A 26,831-nucleotide genomic window follows, 5' to 3' on the forward strand; every position below is an offset into this window, starting at 1 on the left:
GAAAAGGGTATATTGTACGATACAGGACAGAAGTTATTAGGCAGCACCATGTACAACTGTGTAACTGGTCATTTTCCCACTGGACTCTCGCAATGGGAATTATTGGCAAGGAGAATTTCTGTTATGAAACACTATTAAAAACAGTGATGTAAAGGTTTTTTTCCCCATTCTTGACAAGAAAGATTTCAGGCCTCTTTTTTTTCCTTCAAAATTTCTAAAAAAGTTTTTATTTTACAAAATTGTGTGTGTGTGTACAAAAACACAGTTTTTGTGCAAAAGAGCCCTTGGTAAAGTTATTGTGAAATAGTCCAGAAATATGCAAAATTCCCTGTACTTTTTTCATGCTTGTTGCAATAAGGAAACAAGTAAAGACTTGATTCCACAATCTTCATTTGGTCTACTGTAACACTCTGTGTGGTGCTCCCTTTAGACACTATTTGGAAACCAGTGGGTTCAAAATGTGGCAGCTAGAAAACTGACTGGGGCTAGTTATAGGGAGGATATAACTCTCATTAAAACAGCTTCACTGGCTACTGGTTCCTTTTGCTGCACAAGTCAAAATGTTGGTCATAACCTATAAAGCCCTATGTGGATTGGGTCCAGATTATATGAAGAACTGTATCTCCTCATATGAACCTGTATCACATCTTCAAGGGAAGGCTTTCTCTTGGTCCCACCACCATCACCGGTACTCTTGGTGAGGTCACAGGAGAAGGCCTTCTCAGTGGCTGCTTCCATGGTCTGGAACTCCCTTCCAGAAGAGGCTAGGCTGCCCCTCTACTCTTCTTTCTCAAGCAGGCAGAGAGATTTTTGTTCAAGCAGGCTTTTAATGATTACGCAGGAAGGATTTTACTGAGGTGCATGTTTTATTTGTTTAACTTTTGTATGGCTTTTCAGTGATTTTATACTGTTTAAAGTGGTAATTTTAATTGTTTTTATTGTTAATCTTTTGCTATTCCTGGAAGCCACCTTAGGTCCCACTCTGGCAGAAAGGTGGCATATAAATGAAGCAAATAAAATGTATTAAGAAAATAAATTACAAATAAATTACTAGTAATGACATTCCTACAGGCCTGTGCTGACAAAAAAGGTAGATGAAGGAGACAGGTGGAACACACAGTGTTCTGTTCTGTTCGGTTCAGGGTGATTCCATCCTATATCGTAGTGTTCTTGATGGGAAGAAACACAGAAAACCACAGTGAGGTGAAGGAGGAAAGGCAGGATTAAGGAAGAGAGTCAGCGGGCATTAACATTTCCTGAGATTCAAAGCAATCCCCATGTTTTTTCCACAACTTTTAAGGTTAGAGGCTTAGAAGAGAAGCATGAGCAATGGCTGGGAAAAAGCCACGATGCAGGTGAAACAAAATAAATCAGGCAAATCATGAATGGTTTTGTGTTTAGGTTGTTAGTCTATGCTTTGGTGTTTCCCTTTTAATCCTCGTTCTTTTCCTTCCACATTTTGACTGGTGGACATAGCATGTTTAATATCTATCCATAAAGCTATAACACTTTTTTTTTGGGATGAGACATATCACATGGGGTTACATTGCTGCAGTGTTTGTTCATGGCTTACACAGAACCCTGAACTGACATTTTTAATTATGTTGATTTTGAGAGCTGGAGATGGGGAAAAAGAGATAATGTAAAGTCTTTGTTTATTTTCTGAATTGAACCTACATAGAATTGTCTCTATTTAAGCAACTGTCTCTTTTTCCCCAAGATACACACACACACACACACACACACACACACACACACACACACACATGCTGACCATTTAAAAATCTGTATTTTTAAAGACATGTTTAGAGTGAAGCCCTCATCTATGAAGTGTATATATCTAAACATTTGTCATCAGGGTAGGATCTGGTTATCAAACAGAAAATAATGCTGCAAAATAGTTTATAATGAAACCAGTTTTAGAAATAATGTAAAGGGTTTAATATATAAACTACAGTACTAGATATATGAGCTGTTATTTAACTGTGAGGCATTATTTGCATTAAAAAAATTCAGAGAATGTCTGAACTGACAACTAAGCTGAAGAAATCTATGCATGTATACTTCAGTGTGAATAGATTTCCTTAGGATCTAATAACTACCATAACCAGAGCTTTAGGACATTCAAGGATGCAATTTGATTCATCTTTTTTGAGTAAAGATGATTCACACTCCTGAATTAATGGAGATTATCAGATGGGGAAGTCCTGGCAATGGTTTGTTGCTGGAGCATTCCTGAATCTTCATGGGACAAATCCTGGATGAGGGCGCTATTGTCTGAAAATTTTCAGTGCAATTGCGCAATTATGCCAGGAGTATGCCTTTTACTCCCAGCTTCTTCCCCTGTCTCCAGTGTGGACCAGAATGCTGCTATTCTCCAGATTATGTGTCTCTGCAAATGCTTGACTAAAAATATGCTGAGATGCCTGTATGTACAAAATGCATGGTTTTTTTAAGGATAAATGCTACAAAAAGTGTTTAAATTAAAATCATGCATTTTGTTAAATGCAAAATTTGCAGCCTGCTGCAGAAATGGAGCAGAATTGAGGGGGGGGGGTGTATGAGATAGGTTAGAATTAGAGTGATCTTCATCCCTGATTCCAGATTGTGGTGGGTTCTATACATAGCAACATCTTCACACTTAGAAGCAAAAATGAAAGTTTTTATTTGCTGTACACTGAAGTACAGTACTCTAAACGCAAACATGAAAGGAGCCACATGCATCAGAGTCTGTGACAAATCTCCAGCCAAGGTCTTATGCTCAGTCATCATAGTTATGTCTGACAGTGCCATCCCTTAAAAACCTACTGTTTCAGCCTAGCAGCACCTCAGCTGAAGAATTTTAAAAGGACTGCCAATGAAGGCTCTGGGAAATAGCATCTACATCACTCTTCCAACCATGGGACATATCAAAAACAGGCAGCTGGAAAGATCTCTTGGGAACTGCTGTTGTTGGAAATGCTGGGTTTCAGGATCACATTTGGTCATTAACAGCCATATATGTGAATCCTGTTTACAATCTTATAACTATTGAACAACATGGCAGCCATAATTTTTATTACTGTACATGTGACTTTTTTCCATTTTCTGTTTTAACAATATCTCCTGAAAAGAGTTCTGTGTCAAAAATCAAAAGCATCCTTTGGACCACTGACTAGTTTTGTCTTGGTGTACTTAGGTACTATTCCCTTCCCATTCAGCCAATCTGTCTCGTCTTTGTGCTGCTTAGAAATTTTGGGAAGGAGGAGGTAGACATGAAGGGAAGTGAGGCAAATATTCCCAGAAGAAAATGACAGTCAATCAATTGGTTAGATGGGCGAGCGAGGGAAACTGGAGAAGGTGGATTACCTCCTGCCATGTTTGACAACTGTTAAACTGTAAAATCTTTAAAGAAATCACTAAAAAGATCAAGCACATCAGAACTCAGATGATACTGTATATTACAAGCTTTTGGGAACTTCCCAAATTTTACTGGGGTAATACTGAAGAGGAGGTCTGTCTTCCAGGTGTTTGAGCCAGTTGAGTAGTTGCACCTGGGTTCTTCCTGCAGATTACCTTGGAGATTGGGGATCTCAATGGTGTGGGTAGTTCCTCCATTGATTAATATTTCAGCTATATCACACCATCATTGTGTTCATAGCTTCTGTGGTCAGCCTTCTATTGACAAGCATCTCCATGCTTTGCTAAGCTATCCTTAGATGTTAGACATACCATCCACATCTGGGGCCATACTCAAGTCTTACCACCTGGGGGTAATAATAATAATAATAATAATAATAATAATAATTATTATTATTATTAATACCCCACTCTTCAGCCAAGGCTATCAGAGTGGCTTACAGATTGTTAATTAGACATTTCCCTGCCCTCAGGCTTACAATCTAAAAAAGACAAGATGCAAAAGGAGGAGGGAATGGCAGTAGGGAAGAGGAAAAGTCCAGCAGATCTGCTCTCCCTGTTGGAGCTGGCTTGCCTTCCTCAAGATGGTGGATAGAGGGATGGAGCCTTCTGGGAGGGCTCAGTTTCTTTAGGGAAGGCCAGATGTCGTTGGGCCTACCTTTCTCTGCCTCAGAGTCCAGGATGGTACCTTGCTAGAGATTCGGCATGGACTTTGGAAGCCCAGGGTCACCTTCGTGCCTTGATCAAACAGCCACATAGAACTTCATAGAGAATAAATATTGTTTAATAATTTACATTTCTATGCTGTCTTTCACCATAGGAAATTCCAGGACATGATATAAATAACCAGTTTCTATCAAATGTACTATGGGGTGAAATAAAACATTTTAAGCCCTCGCTATAGTTTTATTCACTGTGCATATTTTGCTTGTTGTGTATCTGATCTGTATATCACTGCAAGAATCCACTTGCAGATTATTACTTTGCTCCTTTCGATATTGCATCCAAGTATCTTGTGTAGAGATAATATCTTCAAGGGTGGGTTTCCCCCTATATGAACATACTTTGTTCTCTACAGATTTTGAATACTGCTCTCTGCAGATTTCATTGCTTTTTTCCCTAGATAATGTACATAGATGCTGGCACTTTTGAGTCATCCTTGTCATATTCCTTCCCACAGCTAAACGCTACTGTAAGAATTCAAGCCCAACCAGCAGCACGACAAGCAGTTATGCCCCTAGCAGCAGCAGCAATATGAGCTGTGGAGGAGGCAGCAGCGCAAGCAGTACCTGCAGCAAGAGCAGCTTTGACTATACCCATGACATGGAAGCCGCACACATGGCTGCTACTGCTATACTGAATCTTTCCACTCGTTGCAGAGAAATGCCTCAGAACCTCTCCACTAAACCTCAGGATCTCTGTTCCAGGGTAAAAATATGTACATATATATCTATATCTCTATATGTATATTTATTGTTACATCAAGATATGTAACTATTTACTGCATTAGCTTATGAATCTATGATGAATTTCACTAGAAGTCTGCAACCATGCTGAGTCTTGTTCTCCAAATAATTTTTAATGATACCTTGCAGCTTTGCTATGGCAGTCCAGTTGTGAATGTCTGAAACAATCCAGTGCAGAATACAGAGTTTAAAAAACATGCAAACAGCTAAACAAAAGCTGATGTATTATTAATTACTGTCTTGACTGGTGAGATTTATTGAGAATACAAAGTATATTTAAGCTGCTCTCATTAAATTGTCTGTATTATAACTATAATGTGTGTATTTTTGAATCAATAATGACGTAATGCTATATGTAATATAATCTCAACGGGGTACTTTAATTTAAAATATTTACAAACCACATCTCTCTTTTTAAAAAGCAACTGAGCTGTAAAAAGTTATAAAATAACAAAATAGGAAAAAATTAAAATATTTAAATATCTTAGTCAAGATTCTATGCCTCCACTGAACTAGATTCATGGAAGAACAAGGAGGAGGTAATAGTGCAACAGTAAGGACAAAGTATGGAGCTTGGCATTGGTGAGGAAAAGAAGGAAAATTAATCTGTAATATTAGAAGGAGGAGGTGGCTGTTACTGAGCCGCCTATTTCTCAACAGCTGGCTTTCATGCGTTGTTGGAACTAAGACACTCTGACAAGGGTGGGGAAAGTGTGGTCAGTGGGCTGAATGCTGCCTCAAATGGCGATTCAAAAGCAGTGTATGTGAGCCCCAGATATCATCTACCAGGGAGTTCCAGAGAGACAGAGTGAATATGCAAAAAGTTCTACTCTGAATGAATTTAATTTTTTTTTTTTTGGTTGATGCGGAAGGAAACATAAATTCAGGTCATAGAACTGAGATTTTTAGGGCTTTATTCATCATTAAAATCTTAAACCTACCCTCATAGTGGAAATTAGGTAGTGCAAATCCCTGAGCAAAGGTTTATGCTGCAAATATCTCATGACAACAGCAAAGTTGCCAGACTGAGCAAACGCACATTCTGGACCAACTTTAAGGGAAGCTTTCTATATGGCATGTTGCAGCAATCCTGTCTTGTTCCATCATGGCCATGCCACCTCTGGCCAGGCAAAGCCATAACTGACATATCAACTGAATCTTGCATTCTAGATGGAGAGTAGGAAGGTCTGGCATAGCTAAACTGGACTTTTGATGTTTCCTACATAGATCCAGTTCCCCAAGGTGTCAGGTTTGGCAGTTACTGAATATATATGCTGAACTACAATCCAGCCAGCCTTACCATTGACTATGCTCTCTGGGGGATGGAGGGAGTTGTAATCCAAAACATCTGGAAAGCACCATCCTGAGGAAGGCTGGCATATACATATTTAAAAAAGATAGTAGGAAGGTTAGTAAATTTAGCCCACAAACATCTGGAGCAAATGTCAGTTCTGTTCCATCATATGATTATTATTTTTTATGCTGTATGTGATTTTTAAGTGGTATTTGTGATGCATATTCAGTATCTCTACTTTCACACAGAAATACCCCTTCAGCATGTTGATAAATAGTAGATAGTCAGAGAAGAGACACATTTACTATTCCTTTGCTCTGGAAGACTGCCCCCTATTGCAGGTCTGTCATTAACATCTAAGCCACAACATCTTTGGGAAGTGACACAAAAGGTGTTCATGTATTTTCATGAATGAATTTAGGTAGAAAACATGTAGGTTTTAAAATCCTCAATGTTATTTAAAAATGTTTCCCAACCGGACCCTAAAAGACAACGTATGCTGTATCAACATTACGAGGTATTTGCCATGTTTTTTTTTTAAATATATATAATTGAGTTTACAGATCCCCCAGTTCTGAAGACCTTCCCCAAAGGTGTGAAATGAAACTGTAAGATGAGGCTTTCTATATGGACTCAGGATCGGAAACTCAAAGTTAGTCCAGTTATTAACTACCATGTTAATTGGATTTTCAATAAGCCATTACTTAGTTATGCCCTTGAATTTAGCATCCTAAATTAACTCTGTACCAAGATGGCAATAGGAAGCTTGCAAACACTAGGATTGTATCAGCACTGCAGAAATAGTCCAGTGTGACACCACTTTAACTGCCATGACTCAATACTATGGAATCCTAGGATTTGTAGTTTGTTTTGGCACCAGAGCGCTCTGATGGAGAAAGCTAAATATCTCACAAAACTACAAATCCCAGAATCCCATAGCAATGACCCATGACAGTTAAAGTGGTATCAAACTGGATTATTTCTGCAGTGTAGATGCACCCTAGGATCTAGATTACAGATACACGTATTACTCAACACACAAGCCAGTGTTAATTAATCTAGCCCTGTTTTGTCCATGTTCAGTAACTGACAAACCCTACTATAAAATATATATTCATCTCAGATGCTTTCAACACTCATAGCTTAAAGGCACTGCAGTGCACTAACAGTGCTATACTTGTGCTGCTTTATTTTTTTAAAGACTAGTGATATCTTAAGAATGTATTGGAATAGCCAAAAAGAATTAGTGGCAAAAAGGGGGCTTCCTACAAACAGGGTAATGTACTAAAATAATTTATTCAGACGTGAAAGAAATGAAAAATCTGTAACAAAAAATTTATAGTGAAGAATTATGAGGAAATGTGGAAAGGAAATGTCTTTTTATTCTGATAATTGATGTAATTCAGCTTGTTTGGAAAGTATTTTCGAGGTGGAGGTGGTGGCTGTGTTTTTCCTACCTAAGGCCCCTAGATGGCTGAGCAAAGAAATATGTACATGGGGGGAGAATTAGGTCTTTGCTGTTATGAATGAACTTTGATGCTGATAGGTGTAGTCTGCTCTTTATAGAGAACGAAGTCTTCCCCCACCCCTTCTTTTTTTTTAATAAAAATAGAAAGTGTAACCATGGAAGTAGTTATTAGAAGCAATTAATACAAATCCAGAAAAATAGAGATAGCTCTTTTTTGTTTACATATTCTTACATCAGTTCATTTCATTACTCTACTGAAGGGATGTTCAAGTACCAGCCTGGCTTACTTGGGAGAAAAACGCCTAGGCAACAATACTGCAAAATGATGAATTATTTTTTTTCTTCTATAAAAATAATGCAACAACAAAACGTTGCATTATTTTTATGGAAGAAAAAAGAGCATTTCCTTTTCCAAATGTTTCCCCCCTTTTTTTTAAATAAAATCAAAATGGTACTTCTGGATCCCAGTAAATACCATACTAAATCACTGAGATAATCAAGTTTAATCTGTTGGAAAAGTAGAATTATCATATATTGTGTATCTAGTATCTAGTAAGCGTGGGGGACGAGTGTGTCTTGGAAGGCCTTCTGGACATTTTTATTACTCTGGGTGGAAAACAAGTTGTTAGAAATATGAAGAAAGACTCATATAGGACTTGAAATAAGATTTTATGGGAAGGCTTTTTCTCTTGAAATATGAATTGCTGTGTGTATCTTGGCTTTTTTATCCATCTCTCTCTGTGTGTCCAGATATTTTGTCACCTGCTTTAGCAAAACAAAGGGTTGAAGATTAGATAGATAGATAGATAGATAGATAGATAGATAGATAGATAGATAGGTGATATTACTATTTTTGCTTCACTTGCAAAAGAAAAAAAAGAGGGAAAGAAAAAGCAGACAGAAAATGCCTCACTTTCCCCACACACTTCCTCCATCGCTTCAGGGAATGTCAGTACCAGTTTCTTTTCCCCAAGCTGAGATGATTATAAAGGAGGACTTTGTAGAGTGTAAAGGCATGTTATAACTGAATGCCTGTGATGGGGTGTCTGTGATTTGAATGCATTTCCACTTTATGTGAAGGTGGCAAGCATAGTATCAAGAGGCTTGTAGGTGGCCATCCTCTGAAATTGCCCATAGGTGTCATTGGTTCAGCATGGTATGTTTTTTGTTGATACTTAAAATTTGCATTTTATGAATTTGATTCTGTAGCTATTAGGACTTGGTGGGTTGAGAGGGAGGTTTTCTTTTACTGATATATAAGGTGCTACTATTCAGTGGCTGTTTGCATGAATACTTTTCAATTGTTCAGCAAGTACTTTAGCTTGGCTCAGATTCATATAGATGTTAGCTCAAAAAACTAGTCAAGACAATGGAATTAAGAGCAAGACAATGTATTTCAGATATTTCTTACTATATCTTTTCTTACAAAACAGTGTTGTCAAGAAGTGGAATTATTTGCAGAGTATATTTGCTTATACTAGGAAAATGGTGATTGCAGCAAGTTGAATTATACTCTTTGGTGTGTATGTGTTCTTGGTTTTTTGTTTTTTTTAAACAGAATCCTGACATGGAGGTTGATGAAAATGGAACATTAGATTTGAGTCTGAACAAGCAGAGGCAAAGAGATGGTTGCTGCACCATTTTGACGCCACTGGAGCCAATGTCACCACAACAACAGGCTGTTATGAATAACAGGTGTTACCAGCTGAATGAGACTGACTGTTGGGACTTGCCGGTGGACTACACAAAAATGAAGCCTAATAGGATAGATGAAGACGAGTCAAAAGAAATTAATGTATGTCTTTTTCTTCCTAAACTACGGAGCTCTTTTGACCCACAAGATTTCTAAATATTGATGTAGAATGCAGTAATTAATAGCAATAGATTGTTTGCAAGCAAAAATGCCTTTGTTCCATTTATTACTTTTTATTATTAATGTTGTGTTCCATTTTCATATTTTTATGCATTATAATTGAGCATGCCTGTGGACAGTTGACTAAAATCAATTTCAGAATGAGCACTGGCAACTCAAGTGGTGTAAGTATCCAGTGGCTTGCTTACAAAGTTAGTTTGCTGTGTTCAAGAATATTTCTGGAACTTTTAAGGAATGCACATACAGGAACTATTTCCTAAAGGACATATCATGCTCTTTATCCTTTCACCGGGGGGGGGGGGGGGGTACAAAAAAAAACCTTTTGTTTCTGTTACAACTCTGCAAATGTAGAAAGCAGTAGTACAGAAATAAGATAGTGCCTTGTTAGTGCTTTATTGTGATGCCACTCTTTTCAATAACAAAAAGTGTAATATGATATATATTTTTTGCTTGAAGTGTCATTGGTACTGCTTTATTTGTGACATTGATCTTTGTCAAATTCCAACTCTTCCTTAGCACAGTTTATAGCCATGCTTCAGCAATACAGATATAATTTTACAGTACCCAGCTTTAATGCCAAGGAATTTTGCCTTGTGCATTTTTATCAGCTGGTCTCATGTGCATTTCCCCTCAGTTGTCATATAAATCTTGTTTCAATAAATGATGGCAGCTTTTTAAAAATAAACTTAAATAGAAACATGATAGGATATGCTTGTGTATATTATCACTGAAATAGGAGAAAATACATAGGCGAGAATGTACCTGCCAAATAAGTGGAAGAAGAATTCTTAACATTTTTGGTTAGACTACCATCTACTGGATTGTCTGTGTCAATGCATTCCAGCACAATGAACTGAATGTTTGCAAATTCAATGTCCTGAGAACACATCAGAATTATTTATTTCACTACTTACATATTTACTTATGGCCTGCTTTTCTCACATGTAAGCTGTATAGTTTCAAAGATAATTTATAGTCTAACTTCCTCCATCACTGGGACTCAAAAGCAGCTCATGATGTGACTAAAATACAGATATGATGGTTGTGAAATCTGACTACAACATGTACTTGGTAGGCAGATCTGTTTATCACTATTTTGTGTATATAATATTTGGACATTTAATTGATTTTTATTATGCCTTTTTTTCCTGGATAGGAGCCTGTAGTCTTTGGTATGATTTATTTCTTTAAAAGATGGTTCAGTTTCCTCAGACAAGTTGCTATTAGATGATTGCATTTGGTGTTGGCACATGTAAAAAAAAAATTACAAAGAAAACCAACTGCAGAATCTCTGTTAGCCAAATTTAGCTTATATCATCCTCTCTTGCTGTTCCATACAATCCAGTATTAATGTATACCTATACAAACAACACGCCATTAACTGTGATGTTTATAGTGAAGGGAAATATTGGTGTTTCCAACAAATCATTCAAATAAATATGAGGAATTCTCATTTGGAAATAATCCTATATATTCTAATTTACACCATTAAATCTAAAAAACAAAGTGAATACTGTACTTTCATTTGCAGCTAAAAAGGCTTTCCTTGTTGCAAACCACATGGATGAGCTCATAGACAAGCCCGATGCTGGAGCTACTCCTTTATTTAAGACTCTGAACATACAGACTTCATGCACTAGCCTAAGCCATCTTACATCAATTTTGGCACCTACAATTTGGTGCAGTAATCACACTAATATTGTATGAAGTAACCATGATATGCGCCCTTCAGATATTCCAAGGTGGTGATATTCTCTTCATTGAATTAACCCAAAGCACAGAATGAACTCAGGCTTGCTAGAGAGGTTAAGAACAATAAAAAGGGCTTTTTTGGATATGTCCGCAGCAAAAGGAAGAAGAAGGAAACGGTAGGGCCACTGCGTGGAGAAGATGGCAAAATGCTAACAGAAGACAGAGAAAAGGCAGAATTACTCAACACTTTCTTTGCCTCAGTCTTCTCAGAAAAGGCAAAGGGTGCTCAACCTGAGGATAATGGAGCAGAGGACAGAATAGGAGAATTTCAGCACAAAATAAGTAAAGAGATAGTACAGAAATGAATTTAAGTCTCCAGGACCAGATGAGCTACATCCAAGGGTATTAAAAGAACTGGCTAATGTAATATCGGAGCCATTGGCAATAATCTTTGAAAACTCCTGGAGAACAGGAAAAGTCCCAGCAGACTGGCGGAGGGCAAACGTTGTCCCCATCTTCAAAAAGGGGAAAAAAAGAGGATCCCAACAATTATCGTCCAGTTAGTCTGACATCAGTACTAGGAAAGATTCTGGAGCAGATCATTAAACAGAGAGTCTGTGAACATCTAGAAGCCAATGCCATAATCACAAAAAGTCAATATGGGTTTCAGAGAAACAAGTCATGCCAGACAAACCTAATCTCTTTCTTTGATAAAATTACCAGCTTGGTAGATGAAGGGAATGCTGTGGATATAGTATATCTTGATTTCAGTAAGGCCTTTGACAGGGTTCCCCATGACATTCTCACAAACAAGCTTGTAAAATGTGGGCTGGACAAGGCAACTGTTAAGTGGATTTGTAATTGGTTGACCGGCCGAACCCAAAGGGTGCTCAACAATGGCACCTTTTCATCCTGGAGAGAAGTAACCAGTGGAGTCCCACAGGGCTCTGTCCTGGGCCCAGTATTGTTCAACATCTTTATCAATGACTTGGAGGAAAAAATTGGGGGAATACTTATCAAATTTGCAGATGACACTAAAGTAGGAGGAATAGCTAATACTCCAGAGGACAGGATCAAAATTAAAAATGACCTGAATAGACTAGAAAGCTGGGCCAGAGCTAACAGAATGAACTTCAACAGGGAGAAATGTAAGGTACTGCACTTAGGGCGAAAAAATGAAATGCACAGATATAGGATGGGAGACACCTGGCTTAAGGAGACAACATGTGAAAGGGATCTAGGAGTCCAAGTAGACCACAAGTTGAACATGAGTCAACAGTGTGATGCGGCAGCTAACAAGGCCAATGCGATTTTAGGCTGCATCAATAGAAGTATCGTATCTAGATCCAGGGAAGTAATAGTGCCACTATATTCTGCTCTGGTCAGGCCCCACCTGGAATATTGTGTCCAGTTCTGGGCACCACAATTCAAAAAGGACATTGAGAAACTGGAGCGTGTCCAAAGGAGGGCAACAAAAATGGTGAAGGGTCTGGAAACCTTGCCCTATGAGGAACGACTCAGGGAGCTGGGGATGTTTAGCCTGGAGAAGAGAAGGTTAAGAGGTGATATGATAGCCCTATTTAAATACTTGAAGGGATGTCATATTGAGGAGGGAGCAAACTTGTTTTCTGCTGCTCCAGAGACTAGGACCCGGAGCAATGGATGCAAGCTACAGGAAAAGAGATTCCACCTCAACATTAGGAGGAATTTCCTGACAGTAAGGGCTGTTCGACAGTGGAACACACTCCCTCGGAGTGTAGTGGAGTCTCCTTCCTTGGAGGTCTTTAAGCAGAGGCTAGATGGCCATCTGCTGGGGATGCTTTGATCTGGATTTCCTGCATGGCAGGGGGTTGGACTGGATGGCCCTTGCGGTCTCTTCCAACTCTATGATTCTATGATTCTATGAACCCAAATGGCCATTGATGGTGAAGGGGCTATCCACCTACAAAAAATAAGTTAATTAGTATATCTGTATGTGTTACAAAACTCCTATTTAAAATCTTATTTACCTGTTTCCCTTCCTTACAGCCAGAAGACTTAGATCCTTTCCAAGAGGCATTAGAAGAACGAAGATATCCTGGGGAAGTCACCATCCCAAGTCCTAAACCCAAATATCCTCAGTGCAAAGAAAATAAAAAGGATTTAATAACGTAAGCATAATGTGAGGTGAAATTATTTATTTACTCCTTTTAAAATTGTTCTCTCTCTCTTCCTTTCTCTGTCACACTCTCTCTTGTTGTCCTTTCTGAATAAACAAGTACATGCGTATATGCCTTGCAGTATGAGCATGCAGCATTTGCAGCAGCATATAAATGTTTCAGAATGTCAGTTAAGTTTAAGTGATGAAGCTAATATGGTATCTGCTTGTCCCTGATGATGCTATATTGTACTGAAACACCATTTTCATTGAATTCTGTTCATCTTGCAGCTTTTTTGATAGGATGCTTAAATCCCCCTTGCAGTCATTGCAGCTAAACTGGAAACAATGAAACTTTTAAAAGTTTTTTTAAAAAAAACATACTTACTATTTTGGCTGTTTTTTGTTTTTGTTTGGTGGCAGATGTCCAACACCAGGGTGTGATGGGAGTGGTCATGTGACTGGTAATTACGCCTCACATAGAAGGTGTGACTTCATTTTTTTCATGGTGGATTCTGTCTTTTCAATTTATTGTTTTCAGCTTACCTCAACAATGCTGTCAAAGTAAAAATGTTGAACTATGTGTTAACCCTTTGAGTAATAATTGTTGATATTAAAAGCATGCTAATTTGTGTGTTGTATAAACGTCTTTTTCTTTTTTAAAACTATTACTAAAAAATTAAAATTCTGAAAACTTTTTCAAATAGTTAACCCATGGATCTCTATTACTTTGTTACACATATGAGCTAATGATGAAAAGAAATCCATATTATCAAAAGTAAAGTTTTATATCTAAATATATTCAGAGGGTTAACTTGTATTACAAATTTAATATTGCAGCACTTGCCCCCCCATCGCTTTTCTGCATTGCAATTTTTTAATTTTAATTTTTTTTTAAACGTTGTGTTTGTTTGAAAGGTTTAAGTTTAAAAGAAGGTTGACTTACTTGGCTGTCCTGACCTGTTTTACAGTCTGTCTGGCTGCCCCTTGGCTGACAAAAGTATTCGAAGTATGCTGGCCACAAGCTCCCAAGAACTCAAGTAAGATACAATGAATGACATTCTATATTTTAAAAAACTATCTTAGCACTTAAAAACAGAATAATAATAATAATGTATAATGATCTCCAGTAAAGTTATTATGGATACATTACTCTTTCTACAATAAAATACTGACGTGGGTTGTGTCTACAGTATATCAGTTTTATGCTGTTGCAGGTAGCTGATCATTCTAATGCCATAGCAGAGACAGAATGGGAAGAGTTTCATATCAATTAATTACATCAAAGTCATAAAGGGTTTGGAGTGCTGAAGGATAAAGAAAACATATGATCTATCGTCTTACAGAATTATTTCCATGTTGATCCAAGTCTTTTTAACAGAACAGGTTTTTCTTTACTTAATAAAGTACTACAGTGCGCCCTTTGTTTACGTGGGGGATCCGTTCGGGATTCCCCCGCGTAAAACAAATAACGCGTATGCTTGAGTCCCATTTAAATGAATGGGGCTCATGCAAGCAGAGACACAGCGGTGCGGCAGTGCACATGCGCCACAGGCGCACACCCCATTCGGCCCTATGGGACACGCCGCCCCTTCCTCCCCGCATGGCTTTCAGCGTATGCTGAAAGCCGTGTAAAACACGCCCGCGTATGGCGCAGGTGCACTATATATATACTCATGTATAAGTCGAGAAATTTTAATTAAAATATTGACTGAAAAAGGCTGAGCCGACTTATCCACAGGTCAGTGCAAGTAATGTACTTTAACACTTATATAAAAAAGGAACCATCCCCTGGTGACCTCCCTGACTGATTCTGTCCATCTGGTGTGTGGTCTTCCCCTGTTTCTACTGTCTTCTACTTTTCCTAGCTTTATTGGCTTTTCTAATGATTCTCATGAAATAGCTGAAGTATGACCAACTCAACTTGATTATCTTGGCTTACAGAGAGATTTCAGGCTTGATCTGTTTAAGGACCCATTTGTTTGTCTTTTTAGCTGTCCACAGTGTCCTCAGCACTCTTCCCCAGCACCACATCTCAAATGAGTTGATTTTTTTTCTTATCTGACGCACATGAACTCCCTCAAAGAGGGAAAAGGAGATGGATAAAATCATGGTAAAGGGGAAAAGATTAGCAATCTTTTGTCAAGTCTTTTTTTCAAGTTGAACTAGGATGTTCTTTTTTGTAATAGTATTTCCAAATGCCTGCACAATTGCTTTCAAACTTTTTCCATGTGATCCTTAAAACAAAAGAGAAAATCACAAGGCCTAAGTAATGGAAAAAAGGAAAGGACGGGCATTTTGTGGGCCCAGTCATTCAGGATAGGGATGCTTCAACCTTATTAGTATGAAAGCATAAGTGAAACTGAATTTATTTGCTCAACTCAATCAGAAGCAATTTTAAAACAGAACAAACAGGATTCTTAACAGGATGCTAGTCTGTGCCTTTCTCTGCTTGTTTGGTTCAGCTCAGATTTGTAGTCAGAGAGAGGGGAGCCTGCATTTTATCCTCTGTAATATGTTGTTTGAAGACCTACTGGTCCATTGTTTTTGGACATAAACAGGAGAGATGGTTAAACTGGTAAAAATGACAAAGCACCATAATAATCAGAGCATAGCATGATTATTATGATGCTTGGGCTCTGGGGATTGAAACACATCAGTCAACACACCAGTCTTTCTAGTGTTTTCCTCCCTTTTTAAACTGAAACCACTCAGTGTTCAATCTACCGTTCATCAGTGCTGCAATATCTTCGAAATCATTTCACACAAATAGTTGTGACCAAAACTCTGGGGAAATGCATTAATGTTAATTTTCCTGATGTTAATAGTATGTTAAGGATATCAGAGCATTTTTAAAAAATATTATCTGAAAGAATGGCAATGTTGGAAGGACTCTTAGGTTTTCAAGGACTTGTGTGTGGTGACACTCAACTTTATATCAGTGAGATGGAAAAAGTAGTTCCCTGCTACTGATCACAGTACCTTAGACATCATCAATAGGAGAGGCCCAGGACTAGAACTCACTTGAGAACATTGTAGTGGCACGGGGGAGAATAGTTTCATCTGTATCTGGTCATCTTTATCTTGTCACTCCTCTCATTGTCACTCTGTTTCAGTGGACACTGAAATGTCATCTGTTGCAGAGAGGAATATCAAGAACTTGGAGACTGTGATAAAGATAAGAAAATACTATTCTTTTTGAATCAGAAACAGGAGGAGCTCTTAAGTATTCTAAGATATTATCAGTCAGGGCTTACTACCTGAAGTTTGTCTTCTTCACTATCCTGAAGATCTAGTAGGAGATATAAGCTCATAACTCTTCTATGAATCTTCTGCCCATATCAGTAGGATATTGCTTTCTGGGCATCTCATATGGCTACCCAATAAGAACAATCAGTTGACAGGTAAATCATCCAGCTGGCAATTTTCAACAAAAATCAAAATTCTGACTTAATATAACCACCAGGGAAATCCTCTTGCTTTCCTTCCACCTGTCCTGTTTCTCTTGCTAGCAAAACATAATTTCTGTTGTCTTAGAAGTATCATAAAGAGTCACACACATAAAAAGAAACAGCAAACAACCAAGACCTTAGGAAAAATGACTTGTGTGTGAATCTTGTTTCAAAAAATCCTGACAAATAGGAATATTCCCAAGTCTCGTGTCAGATTTCTTGCAATCCAGAATAAGGACTTCTATAAGTTCTTACCACTGCTAGAGAAACTGAAATGGTTTTAGGGTCACGGGTATTTTAAATAGCAAACTAGATGCTTTTTTGGCAGATCTGGTTTTGGGAACAGGACAAATTAAAGGGTGACAAGCCTAAATAGAAGCTATGACTAGGAGAGGGGGGTTTGGTCTTCCTCCCCTTCCACTTCTCCCCCTGCCATGCTAAGGGAAAAACTTACTAAGGGCAAAACCCATGTGCCTATATAAATGCATCTGCAACCTTATATAATGTTCAAAATAGGTCACATGGTGGCACGTAGCAGGATTAATGAATTTATGTAGAATTACATCCAAAGTTTCAAACTCAAAATAGTGGAAAACTGCCACAAAGGCTTATTGTGAATACAAATAATATAATTATTATTGGTATAGATAATACAGTAGTCCCTCAGGTTACGAAATTAATTCGTTCCGCGGCTCCGTTCATAACCCGAGTAATTTCGCAACCCGAAAAGGCTAGCGGCTAGCGCTGGAAAGCCGCTAGCCGCGCTTTGCGGTTTGAATTTCGCGCCGAAAAAAAAATCGTAACCTGAAAAAAACATCGTAACCCGGAACAGTTTTTTCCTATCTATTTTTTTCGTATCCCGGAAATTTCGTAACGCGATCAATTCGTATCCCGGGGTACCACTGTATTGAGAAAGCTGTGTAAGTGAACAGTCACTTCCATTTGTCAGAGAGCAGCTCTTTCTTATCTTTATTTAGTGTGTAATTTTGCACTTGCGCATATGTGGTATAACATATCTTTACCATTTTTCCCAGGAAAGTTTGTACTGATGACTATTCATTTCTGCACCATGATGTTCATGGTAGATCTGGCTGCATTCCCTGCTTTCCTTCCCAGAAGTACAAGGAAGATAAAACACAAGACGTTTGATTTAGCTTCTCCATATAGGATTTAGCTGCCATGTGTTATTTGATTTAACTTAATAACTAGCTAAATGCTACCATTACCTTTTCCCCATAATGAGACTGTTCAGTTAATCAAAAGTAAAGTGCCAGAAAGTACTCTGATACCTATCATTTTATTCTTTGCAACAAAAGAAATCTACATATATTGATTTAACTGTCATTTACTCTGCAGTTGCTACTGAAGCTTATATGAAAAAAAGAGGCTAATGGGTTGGAATTTTCCTATAAGAAAAAATTACATCTTTCCTACTGGGATGTGGTTCAAACAAACACAATTTCTATGAGTAATTTGAATAAGTATAACATCAACACCTGGGCCACGACACAGAGCTAGGAAATGAGAGACACTGCATGACAAATGTTTGTTGAGATAGAGCCACCTTTTAAAGACAGTAAACATTTTAACATTTCTTTTCTCATGTTAAGGTACAGTATATGTATAATTAGCTTAAGTTTTTTTTCATAAACTAAATTATTTCACCCACCAAACCTGCCCCACTGACCTCTTTGTGTTAACTTTAAAGCCAACGGGAAGGCTAGGTGGATGAAACTGGGCCAACAATGGTCCATTCTCACCCATCATGTAAAAGTCTACTTACCATCTTGTTGTTCTACTGAGGTTCTTAGCTTTGATACAGTTTTACTGCAGTAATATTACAGTATTATAAAATTGTTTTACATTTTATGGGATAATAACTTGATCTTGGGTGAGTCACTCTCAGCCTCAGAAAACCCTGTGATAGGTTTGCTTTAGGTTCACCCAAATCAGAAATGATTTGAAGGTACACAACAACAACAAACTGGAAATAATTAAAGCCAGTAAGCAGTGACTGAGATCTTAATATGCTGCATCAGTTCTAACAGGTGGTTCACATACAAAAAGCAGCACTCAACTACCTAGGAAGCAAACTAGGGTTTGTGGATGAACTTGTAGGCAGGTTGTATTTATATGGAGGAGACTTTTTGTTTTGATAGGAAAAGTACACATGTGGCTTCTAATATTTCTCATGCTGATAGTGGGTTTAGAGCTCTGTGCTCTTATATATGTACAGCTTTCATTGAAAGAATATAGATCAGGCACTGATTTTATATGGTAAAGGCCTAATCATTTGCCTAGTCACCCCCAAAATGAACTATTGCCAAACTTCATGCTGATGGTGTAAAAGAAAAAAAAATATCTTGTTTGAAGTGGCCCTAATTTTCAAACATTCTGTAATGAAGGTGTAGGTTAAGATCCTGCATCAGACACATAGTATGATGTTGTGGCTCAACAATTTAATGCCTCATATATATAGGAATATGATATGAACCCGAGATGGTTTAGATGAAACTATGTTTAGCATGAATCATGTTCGGTCTACCTATTCTTGAAAAAACTTTTTCATATCCTGTATAATACAGTGGGCCCTTGGTATCTGCTGGGCTTTGATTCCAGGACCCCCCATGGATACCGAAATCTGTGGATGTTCAAGTCCCATTGTAAAAAACGGCATAGTAAAATGGTGTTCCTTATAGAAAATGGCAAAATCAACGTTTGCTTTTTTGAATTTATATTTTTTAGGAAAATTTTCAAGTCATGAATACTGTATATACTCAGGTATAAGTGTAGAAATTTTAGTCAAAAAATTGACCCCAAAAAACCTAGGCTGACTTATCCACGGGTCAATGTAAATGCTATACTTTAACTCTCATTAAAAAGAGAACCATCCCTGGTGAAAGGCAAGAGTGCAATCTGTCCTGGAAGCACTGACCTCTCTTTGCTTTCTCTTCCATCCGTCCTTTAGTGTGAGCCAAAACCTGCCAGAATTTTGTAGGTTCTTTGGCATTGTTTTCCTTTGCTCCATCATTTAGATCCTTTGTTACCTTCCCTTACGTTTTACCCTTGACTTATCCAAGAGTCATATCAAAATCCATAATTTTGGCCCCAAACCTGCCCTTGACTTATACATGAGGTCGACTTGTAGTTGAGTATATACGGTAGTTGAATTCGTGGATTTAAAAAATCCGTGGATAAGGAGGGCTGATGTCCGGGAAAGCAGCCAAAGGGCTGATAAGGCAGCTAGTTCTCAAACAAACAAACCCGCTCCCAGCACAGCAAAGTCAGTGTAAGCTACACAGTCCTGGAGATTCACAGTAGTTCTACCAAAAGGGATTACCAAGAGAATTGTCAGACAGTCCGAGGTTCAGGGTAACAGATAGGCAGGTCGATAAAGCAGTCCAAGGTCAAGGTTTCCAGGTAGTCAAGACAAGAAGCCAAAGGAGCCAGAGACAGTCTTTCCTCTAAAAGAGTCAGATATCCACTGGCAAAGAACCACACATGCTCCAGGTGCTTAAGAAGGCAAGGAGCCGGCCCTCAGCTGTGTCTGATTACGAACACGCTTCTGATAAAGCCTCCGAGATCTTTGAAGGCCCTCTCTTTCTGTTCGACGCTCCTTGAAGGTAGGCACACTGCCCAGATCCTCCTCCATGTCCACAGCCTTGGCACCAGGCAAACTTGACTGCTGAACCTCTGGAGGGGCCACAGACTCTGCTCCAGCAGAACTAGGGCCAGCCTCTGGCTCCTCCATTACATGTTCAAGCCCCAGGGGCTCTGGCTCCTCCATTACAGGTTCAGGTCCCAGGGGCTCTAGCTCATCCTCTGAGTCCTCCAAGCCGTCCTCCAGGCTGGGCATGACAGCTGACTGTAATAGCAAATGGATTCTCTTAGGACCTTATCACATGGAGAAAAAGACCCAAAATGGATTCGGGATTGTAAACTCAAAAGCGGGTATTACTCAACGTAAAATTACTGCCACTGCCACCGGGTCACTACAACCCAGGTCCAAGCCGTGCTCAGCTGGCTACTTTGCAAAAATGGAAAGTGCCAAGATGCATGGACAAGGGTTCCAGATAATCAAGATAGTCAGCAAGGGTTTATTCCAAGAAGCCACGGGAGCCAGAGACAAAGTCTTTCCTCCAGGAAAGTCAGATAATCACTGGCAAGGAGACACACATGCTCTAGCTGCCTAAATAGGCAGGCAGTAGGCATTCACGTTTGTCTGATTATGAACACGTTTCTAATAAAGCATCAGTGATCTTTAAAGGCCCTCTCTTTTGGCTCGACGCTCCCTGAAGGTAGGCACACTTCCCAGATCCTCCTCTATGTCCACAGCCTCAGCCCCAGGCAAACTTGAATGCTGAACCTCCGGAGGGGCCACAGACCCTGCTCTAGCAGAGCTAGGGCCAGCCTCAGGCTCCCCAATTACAGGTTCAGGTCCCAAAGGCTCTGGCTCATTCTCTGAGTCCTCCAAGTTGTCCTCCAGGCTGGGCATGACAATTCCTTTCTACCGGAGGCTAGGCTAGTCCCCTCCTTTTCCTTTCCTTCCACCATCAGACAAAGACATTTTTGTTCAAGCAGACTTTTAGGGGTAACCAGGGGAGGTTTTTTTTTTTAAATGTGTGTTAATTATTAACATGGTATTGTTTATAAATTTTATTTATTTCATGTGTATGTCACCTTTCTCTCAGAAGGGATCCAAGGGGGACCCAACGATTGAAAAAAAACTTCAAAAGTTTTTTTTTCAAAAGAAAATAATCAGAGAAAATTCAAAGAAGTAATTGGTGCTTCAGAATAGCAAGGGGGACGGAGGAGGAGGGGACATTGGCACCATGTGTCTTGGCAGTCGTGCAACTGCCCCGGGAGCAACATTTGCCATGCCATGTAATGGGACCAGGATGCAGCTCGAATTAGGCTTCAATTTGGGAGGGGTAAGTCACATTATAAAAGCTGTGAAATAAGATCCTGAGATGGGGCCAGATCCCCTAAATCTTAGGGAACAGGGGCCATGCCATCATGACATGGGGGGAAATCCCAACCCTCCTGACAGGCCAACAACAGAGGTTTGAGGGATCAAAGGGAATTATTATCATTATATTTATCATTTATTTATGTAACACCATCAGTGTACATGATGAATAAGCAGACTTCTAGGGAGAGAGATTGAGATTCACTAAATGCAAGCTGAAAATGGACAGACTACATGGCTACCGGCCTATATAGATATCAGCCATCATGAGACTTGCCATTAATGGCTTAGGGGAAGCAGGTTTTGGCCAGGCTGAACAGCAGAGTGCAGTCAGGGGTGGACAGCTCATTGGGGACATATTTTTTATTGTCTGTTCTTTACCTGTCTACAGAAAATGCAGTTGTGTGGCTTGCTGGTATTAAGTGTAACTTACTCTAAGCCTAATGTGTCAGACTCATTCAGAATGAAATCCTAAGCATACCTGCCTGGCAGCAAGTCTTGTTGAATATAGTGAGAATGGTGAGTAAACTCACATAGGATTGCACTGTGAAATACCATTTATAAAAGAACATTTTCCTATCCAAATGCAAACAACATGTCCAATATTTCAAACCTTCTCAAGCAGTATCCGTACTGCAAACAAATTCATGTTTCTTTCATTTTACTCCTGTCCTGAATTCGTTATCTAGATTACAGTTTTACTTACTTTTATGGAATATAATTCCAAGATGAGGATCAGTGTGTTCTGTACACCACTATTCCATTTAGTCACATATAGGCCACAACGTAACAGTATTACATACATTTCACAAAAAACTAAATAAGGCATGCTTGGATATCACTTTGGCTTGAAAGATGCTGCTTTTGGTGCATCATTGTTGGTAAAGGCCTTTGTAAATTCAAAAGGTATGTGATATAAAAATCACATTTGCAAATACAGGTGGTAAAGTACCTAAAGATGATAATTTGCCCCCAGATATATAAACAGTTTTCTGAGTTAAGCAAGACAAGTCTGTTACCAGTTAGGAGGAGAGGAAAGTATGTCCTGTCTTTAAAAGGGTGATGAGCTGGGGCCAGGAATTTTTATCCAGCAATCTTTTAGTTGTTTTTTCCCCACTGCAGTCTGTATGGTAAATATCTTTTGAACAAATTGGAAGAATTGCCTGAAACAAGTTGTATTTGACTTCCTGAACAAGCTGGTGTCAGAAAAGGTTAAAGAGGAATTTGCCATGGTGTGACTCTCCATTATCTTGCTAAACAAAGAACCCTACCAGACATGTAGCTTTTATAGGCTTAGCTACAGCATTTGATTCAATTGATAAAACTACCTGTTATGCAAGTTTGGTAATGCTAACATAGATAAACAGATAATTCCATTTATTTATTTATTTATTTAAGAAGTTTCTGTCAGAATCAGAAAGGGATGCTCAATGTTGTATATGTAATTTTGAAAAATCAAGAGGCTAAACAGGGAAGTGTTTAGTTCCTTTGCTTTTCAAGGTTTTGCTTGATAATATTCCAAATCTTTCTGGTCCAGAATTTTTTCTTCATCTGTCTGTCTGTCTGTCTCTTTCTCCTTCTGTCCCCCCCTTTTTAAAAAATTAGTATATGATACAGTTCTTCTGTTTCTTCTGTGTGTTGATCTAAAAGGTATTGATCCTTTTGTTGCCCAAATTAGTCTTGGCTTGGTGAATATTGTTGAGAAAAGAAGTCAGCAGTTTATTCAGAAACCAAGGTTATGACCTTGGAAAAGAAAAATCATTCTTGTGTGTACCCTCCCTTACTTCCCAGATCTTTGATCATAAAATTTGAAAAATTCATAGTGCTAGGTTGAGACTTATTTTTCAACTGGTATGCATGATTTGCTCAGCAGGTTATCCTGAAATACATCATACAGAAAGGTTGTGAAATGGAATTCTGAGAGCAGTTTTATGGAGGGCAATGGAAAAGAAAACAAGCAACATCCCAACCATGTAAACACAGGCATTTCTTTTAGTAGCACTATTATAGCACCCTTTGCAGTTCGCAGTGAAAAGATTTGAAGTTTCGAGTCCAGCAATTATAAACGCCCTGCTGAGATGTAGAACTGTTTAACAAATTCAAAATGAGAACCTGAAGTGAACCCTGCAAGACCATGTAGCAGAGAGTTTCTTCTGCCCTACATCCATGTCCAATCTTCCAGGAGTCTTATGCCCTTAATGTTTTGTTTGAAAACCGTTTGCAGTATATGGATTTATGAAAGTCCAAGCTGATGAATGGTTCCTGTGGAATAAATACATGGGTCAAGGGAAGCCTTTGCAGGTTTTAACAGAATGAACACCCAAGGGATATGTGCTTAAGAGAATCAGTTAGAGCTATTTTGAAGTGTTTTATCAAGCGACTAGCTTACTGTGCATCCAGACTAATTAAAAAGACCAGAAAGTCCCAGAGTTTGTTGCTGTTCTTTCCTTATATGTTTTGTCTGTCCCGCAATATTTTCTCTCCATTCCTGGTACAATCAGACACTTTTTAGACAAACTCCCCAGCTCAGTATATTTTAACCCAGTACACTGGTGCCTCGGGTTACGAAATTAATTCGTTCCGCCATTCCTTTCGTAACCCGAAAATTTCGTAACCCGAAAAGGCTTTCCGTTAGCACTGGAAAGCCTATAGCTGCACTTTGCAGCATTTGAATTTCGCGCCGAAATGAATTTCGTAACCCGAAAAATATTTCGTAACCCGAAACAGTTTTTGCCAATCCAACTTTTTCGTATCCCGGAAATTTCGTAACCCGATCATTTCGTATCCCGAGGCACCAGTGTATAAAATCAGAAAGAACAGGAACAAAAACTGGGACTTTTCAATCAGTCTGGATGTGCCCTAACGTTTTTGATCCCTGTTAAAAGATAACATTAATAAAATCAGAACTTACTATACATTCTGTTCTTCATGGGACTTCTATATTGTAGCCTAATAAAGTTTGGTATATCCTTGAGGAGTGGGCCCACCAGTGTTCAAAAAAAGATGTCATGGCTTTTGCACATGTTTTCCATTTTAGGTCATGAAGTGGATTTTTTTTTAAAGGAAGTGAACAGAAAGTTATTGGCACTAATTTTCTGCTATTAAAAATAACCTCTTTAGAGCCTAAAATAACCTGAAGGAGCTAAGACCATGGTAAAAAACACACCAAAACAAACAAACTCAGATGCATACATTTGTTGTTTTCCACTAAAAAAAAAGGTGCCATCATAACAAATAGTCATTGATCATTGTTTTCTTCCGTTAATGTATCTCTCTTTCTTTTGATGTCATCTATGGCTGCTGCCACTGCAGATTTAATGTAGTTTGTTGCTCCTTAACTGGCATGGCTCTATCCTGTGGAATCCTGGGATTTGTAGTTTGTTGTGGCCCCAGAGCTCTCTGGCAGAGAAGGCTAAAGATCTCACAAATCTACAAATCTCAGAATTCCATAGCACTGAGCCGTGGCAGTTAAAGCAGTGCCAAACTGCATTAATTCTGCAGTGCCGATGCAGACAACAGCCATGGCAGAAAATTTCATCAATTATTATTTCTCATATGAAAGACTTATGTATAGCACTTCTGCAAAGATTTCATTTACAAACCCAACCTAATAAAATATAATAACACCAAAGCATGTGTGTGTTGGGGAGGATTGCATCACAGATATCTTTGTTTCTCCATTTTCTGTTTCCCCCCTGCTTAGACCTCTGTTTCCCATCTCATCCCATCCTTGTATATCATCCTACAGATCTCTCTGAACCACAGCTCCATTCCATAGGTCTCTCTGCACTTCATCTCTGTTTATCATCACATGTTAAAGTTATTCGCCCTCAATACGTACAAGAACACTTATGCTCATGTTTCCTGCTCTGCTGTAAGAATACCTTATCCAAAAATCTCTCCATCTTACTGTATTATTTATATAGTTTATTAAGAAACATTAACACATCTGTTCAGTTGTACATATCGGTTAACCTGGGCCCTTAAGGAAGCGCTCAAGTCAGGATATTGTATGAGATATTGGTAGTATGTTACCTTATTGATATAGTCAGCGAAAGGGGTCTTGTATGATATTTCTGTTATTTCAACCTGTTTACAACTTTTTTTCTGCCCAAGTTAGTATTTATTCATGTTTTTGCTTTCAAAGGGGACTATCCCACAATTTTTGTTCTTGGACACTGCTTGGTTCTTGGTTACTGCTAAGAGCATTCCAAGTGAGCAGGAGAGATCAGACCATATCAGTGACCACTTTACTACCAACCCATAATTACTATTGTTTTAGCTGGGTTAATTTGAAATGAGTGGGAGAGACTTCAAACCATGATAATTCAGAGCATTTTTAAAATTGTACAAAGAGGTTTGTTTGATAGTTGGGTGGAGAGTGAAACTAAGAACTTTATCACACTGTTCCTCCTCAGTATGTTCTCAGAATGGACCGGGAGGAGCAGGAACAAGTGCAGAATGAGTGGGGGACGGATTTTACCGCACACACCAGTCCCTCACTCGTTCTGTTCCCCCTCTCTTCCGTTCTCAAACCGTTCCAGAGGGGCCCATTTTTGAGAACTGTTCAGAACTATTATTATTTATTATTTATAAGTGCTGTAGGTTTACACACTGCTGTACGTAAAATAGAATAAAATAAAATAAAATGGACCTGCCTGTGGTATACATTCTAGAAAATGGAATATAATAAAAATTGATACACAATATCAATATTAATAATAAAAATTAGTAGTAGTAGTAGTATTATTTATAAAGCACTGTAGGTTTACACACTGCTGTACATAAAATAGAATAAAATAAAATAAAATGGACCTACCTGTGGTGTACATTCTAGAAAATGGAATATAATATAAAATTGATACACAATATCAATATTAATAATAAAAATCAATATTATTATTATTATGTATAAAGCACTGTAGGTTTACACACTGCTGTACATAAAATAGAATAAAATAAAATAAAATGGACCTGCCCATGGCGTACATTCTAGAAAATGGAATATAATATAAAATTGATACACAATACTATTATTATTATTATTATTATTATTATTATTATTATTATTATTATTATTA

General features: G+C 38.4%; 1 protein-coding gene across 1 annotated transcript in view; it reads left to right on the forward strand.

Moving 5' to 3' along the window:
* The window catches only part of MYT1L (myelin transcription factor 1 like), a 409,399-nt gene that overhangs the window by 337,601 nt on the left and 44,967 nt on the right, over positions 1 to 26,831 (forward strand). Inside the window, 4 exon segments of the mRNA XM_042477632.1 lie at positions 4,580 to 4,827; positions 9,186 to 9,422; positions 13,221 to 13,342; positions 14,301 to 14,369. Of these exon segments, the coding sequence (XP_042333566.1) occupies positions 4,580 to 4,827; positions 9,186 to 9,422; positions 13,221 to 13,342; positions 14,301 to 14,369 (676 nt within the window).

This window comes from Sceloporus undulatus, chromosome 1 (assembly GCF_019175285.1).
Source record: "Sceloporus undulatus isolate JIND9_A2432 ecotype Alabama chromosome 1, SceUnd_v1.1, whole genome shotgun sequence".
Classification (NCBI taxonomy): Eukaryota; Metazoa; Chordata; class Lepidosauria; order Squamata; family Phrynosomatidae; genus Sceloporus; species Sceloporus undulatus.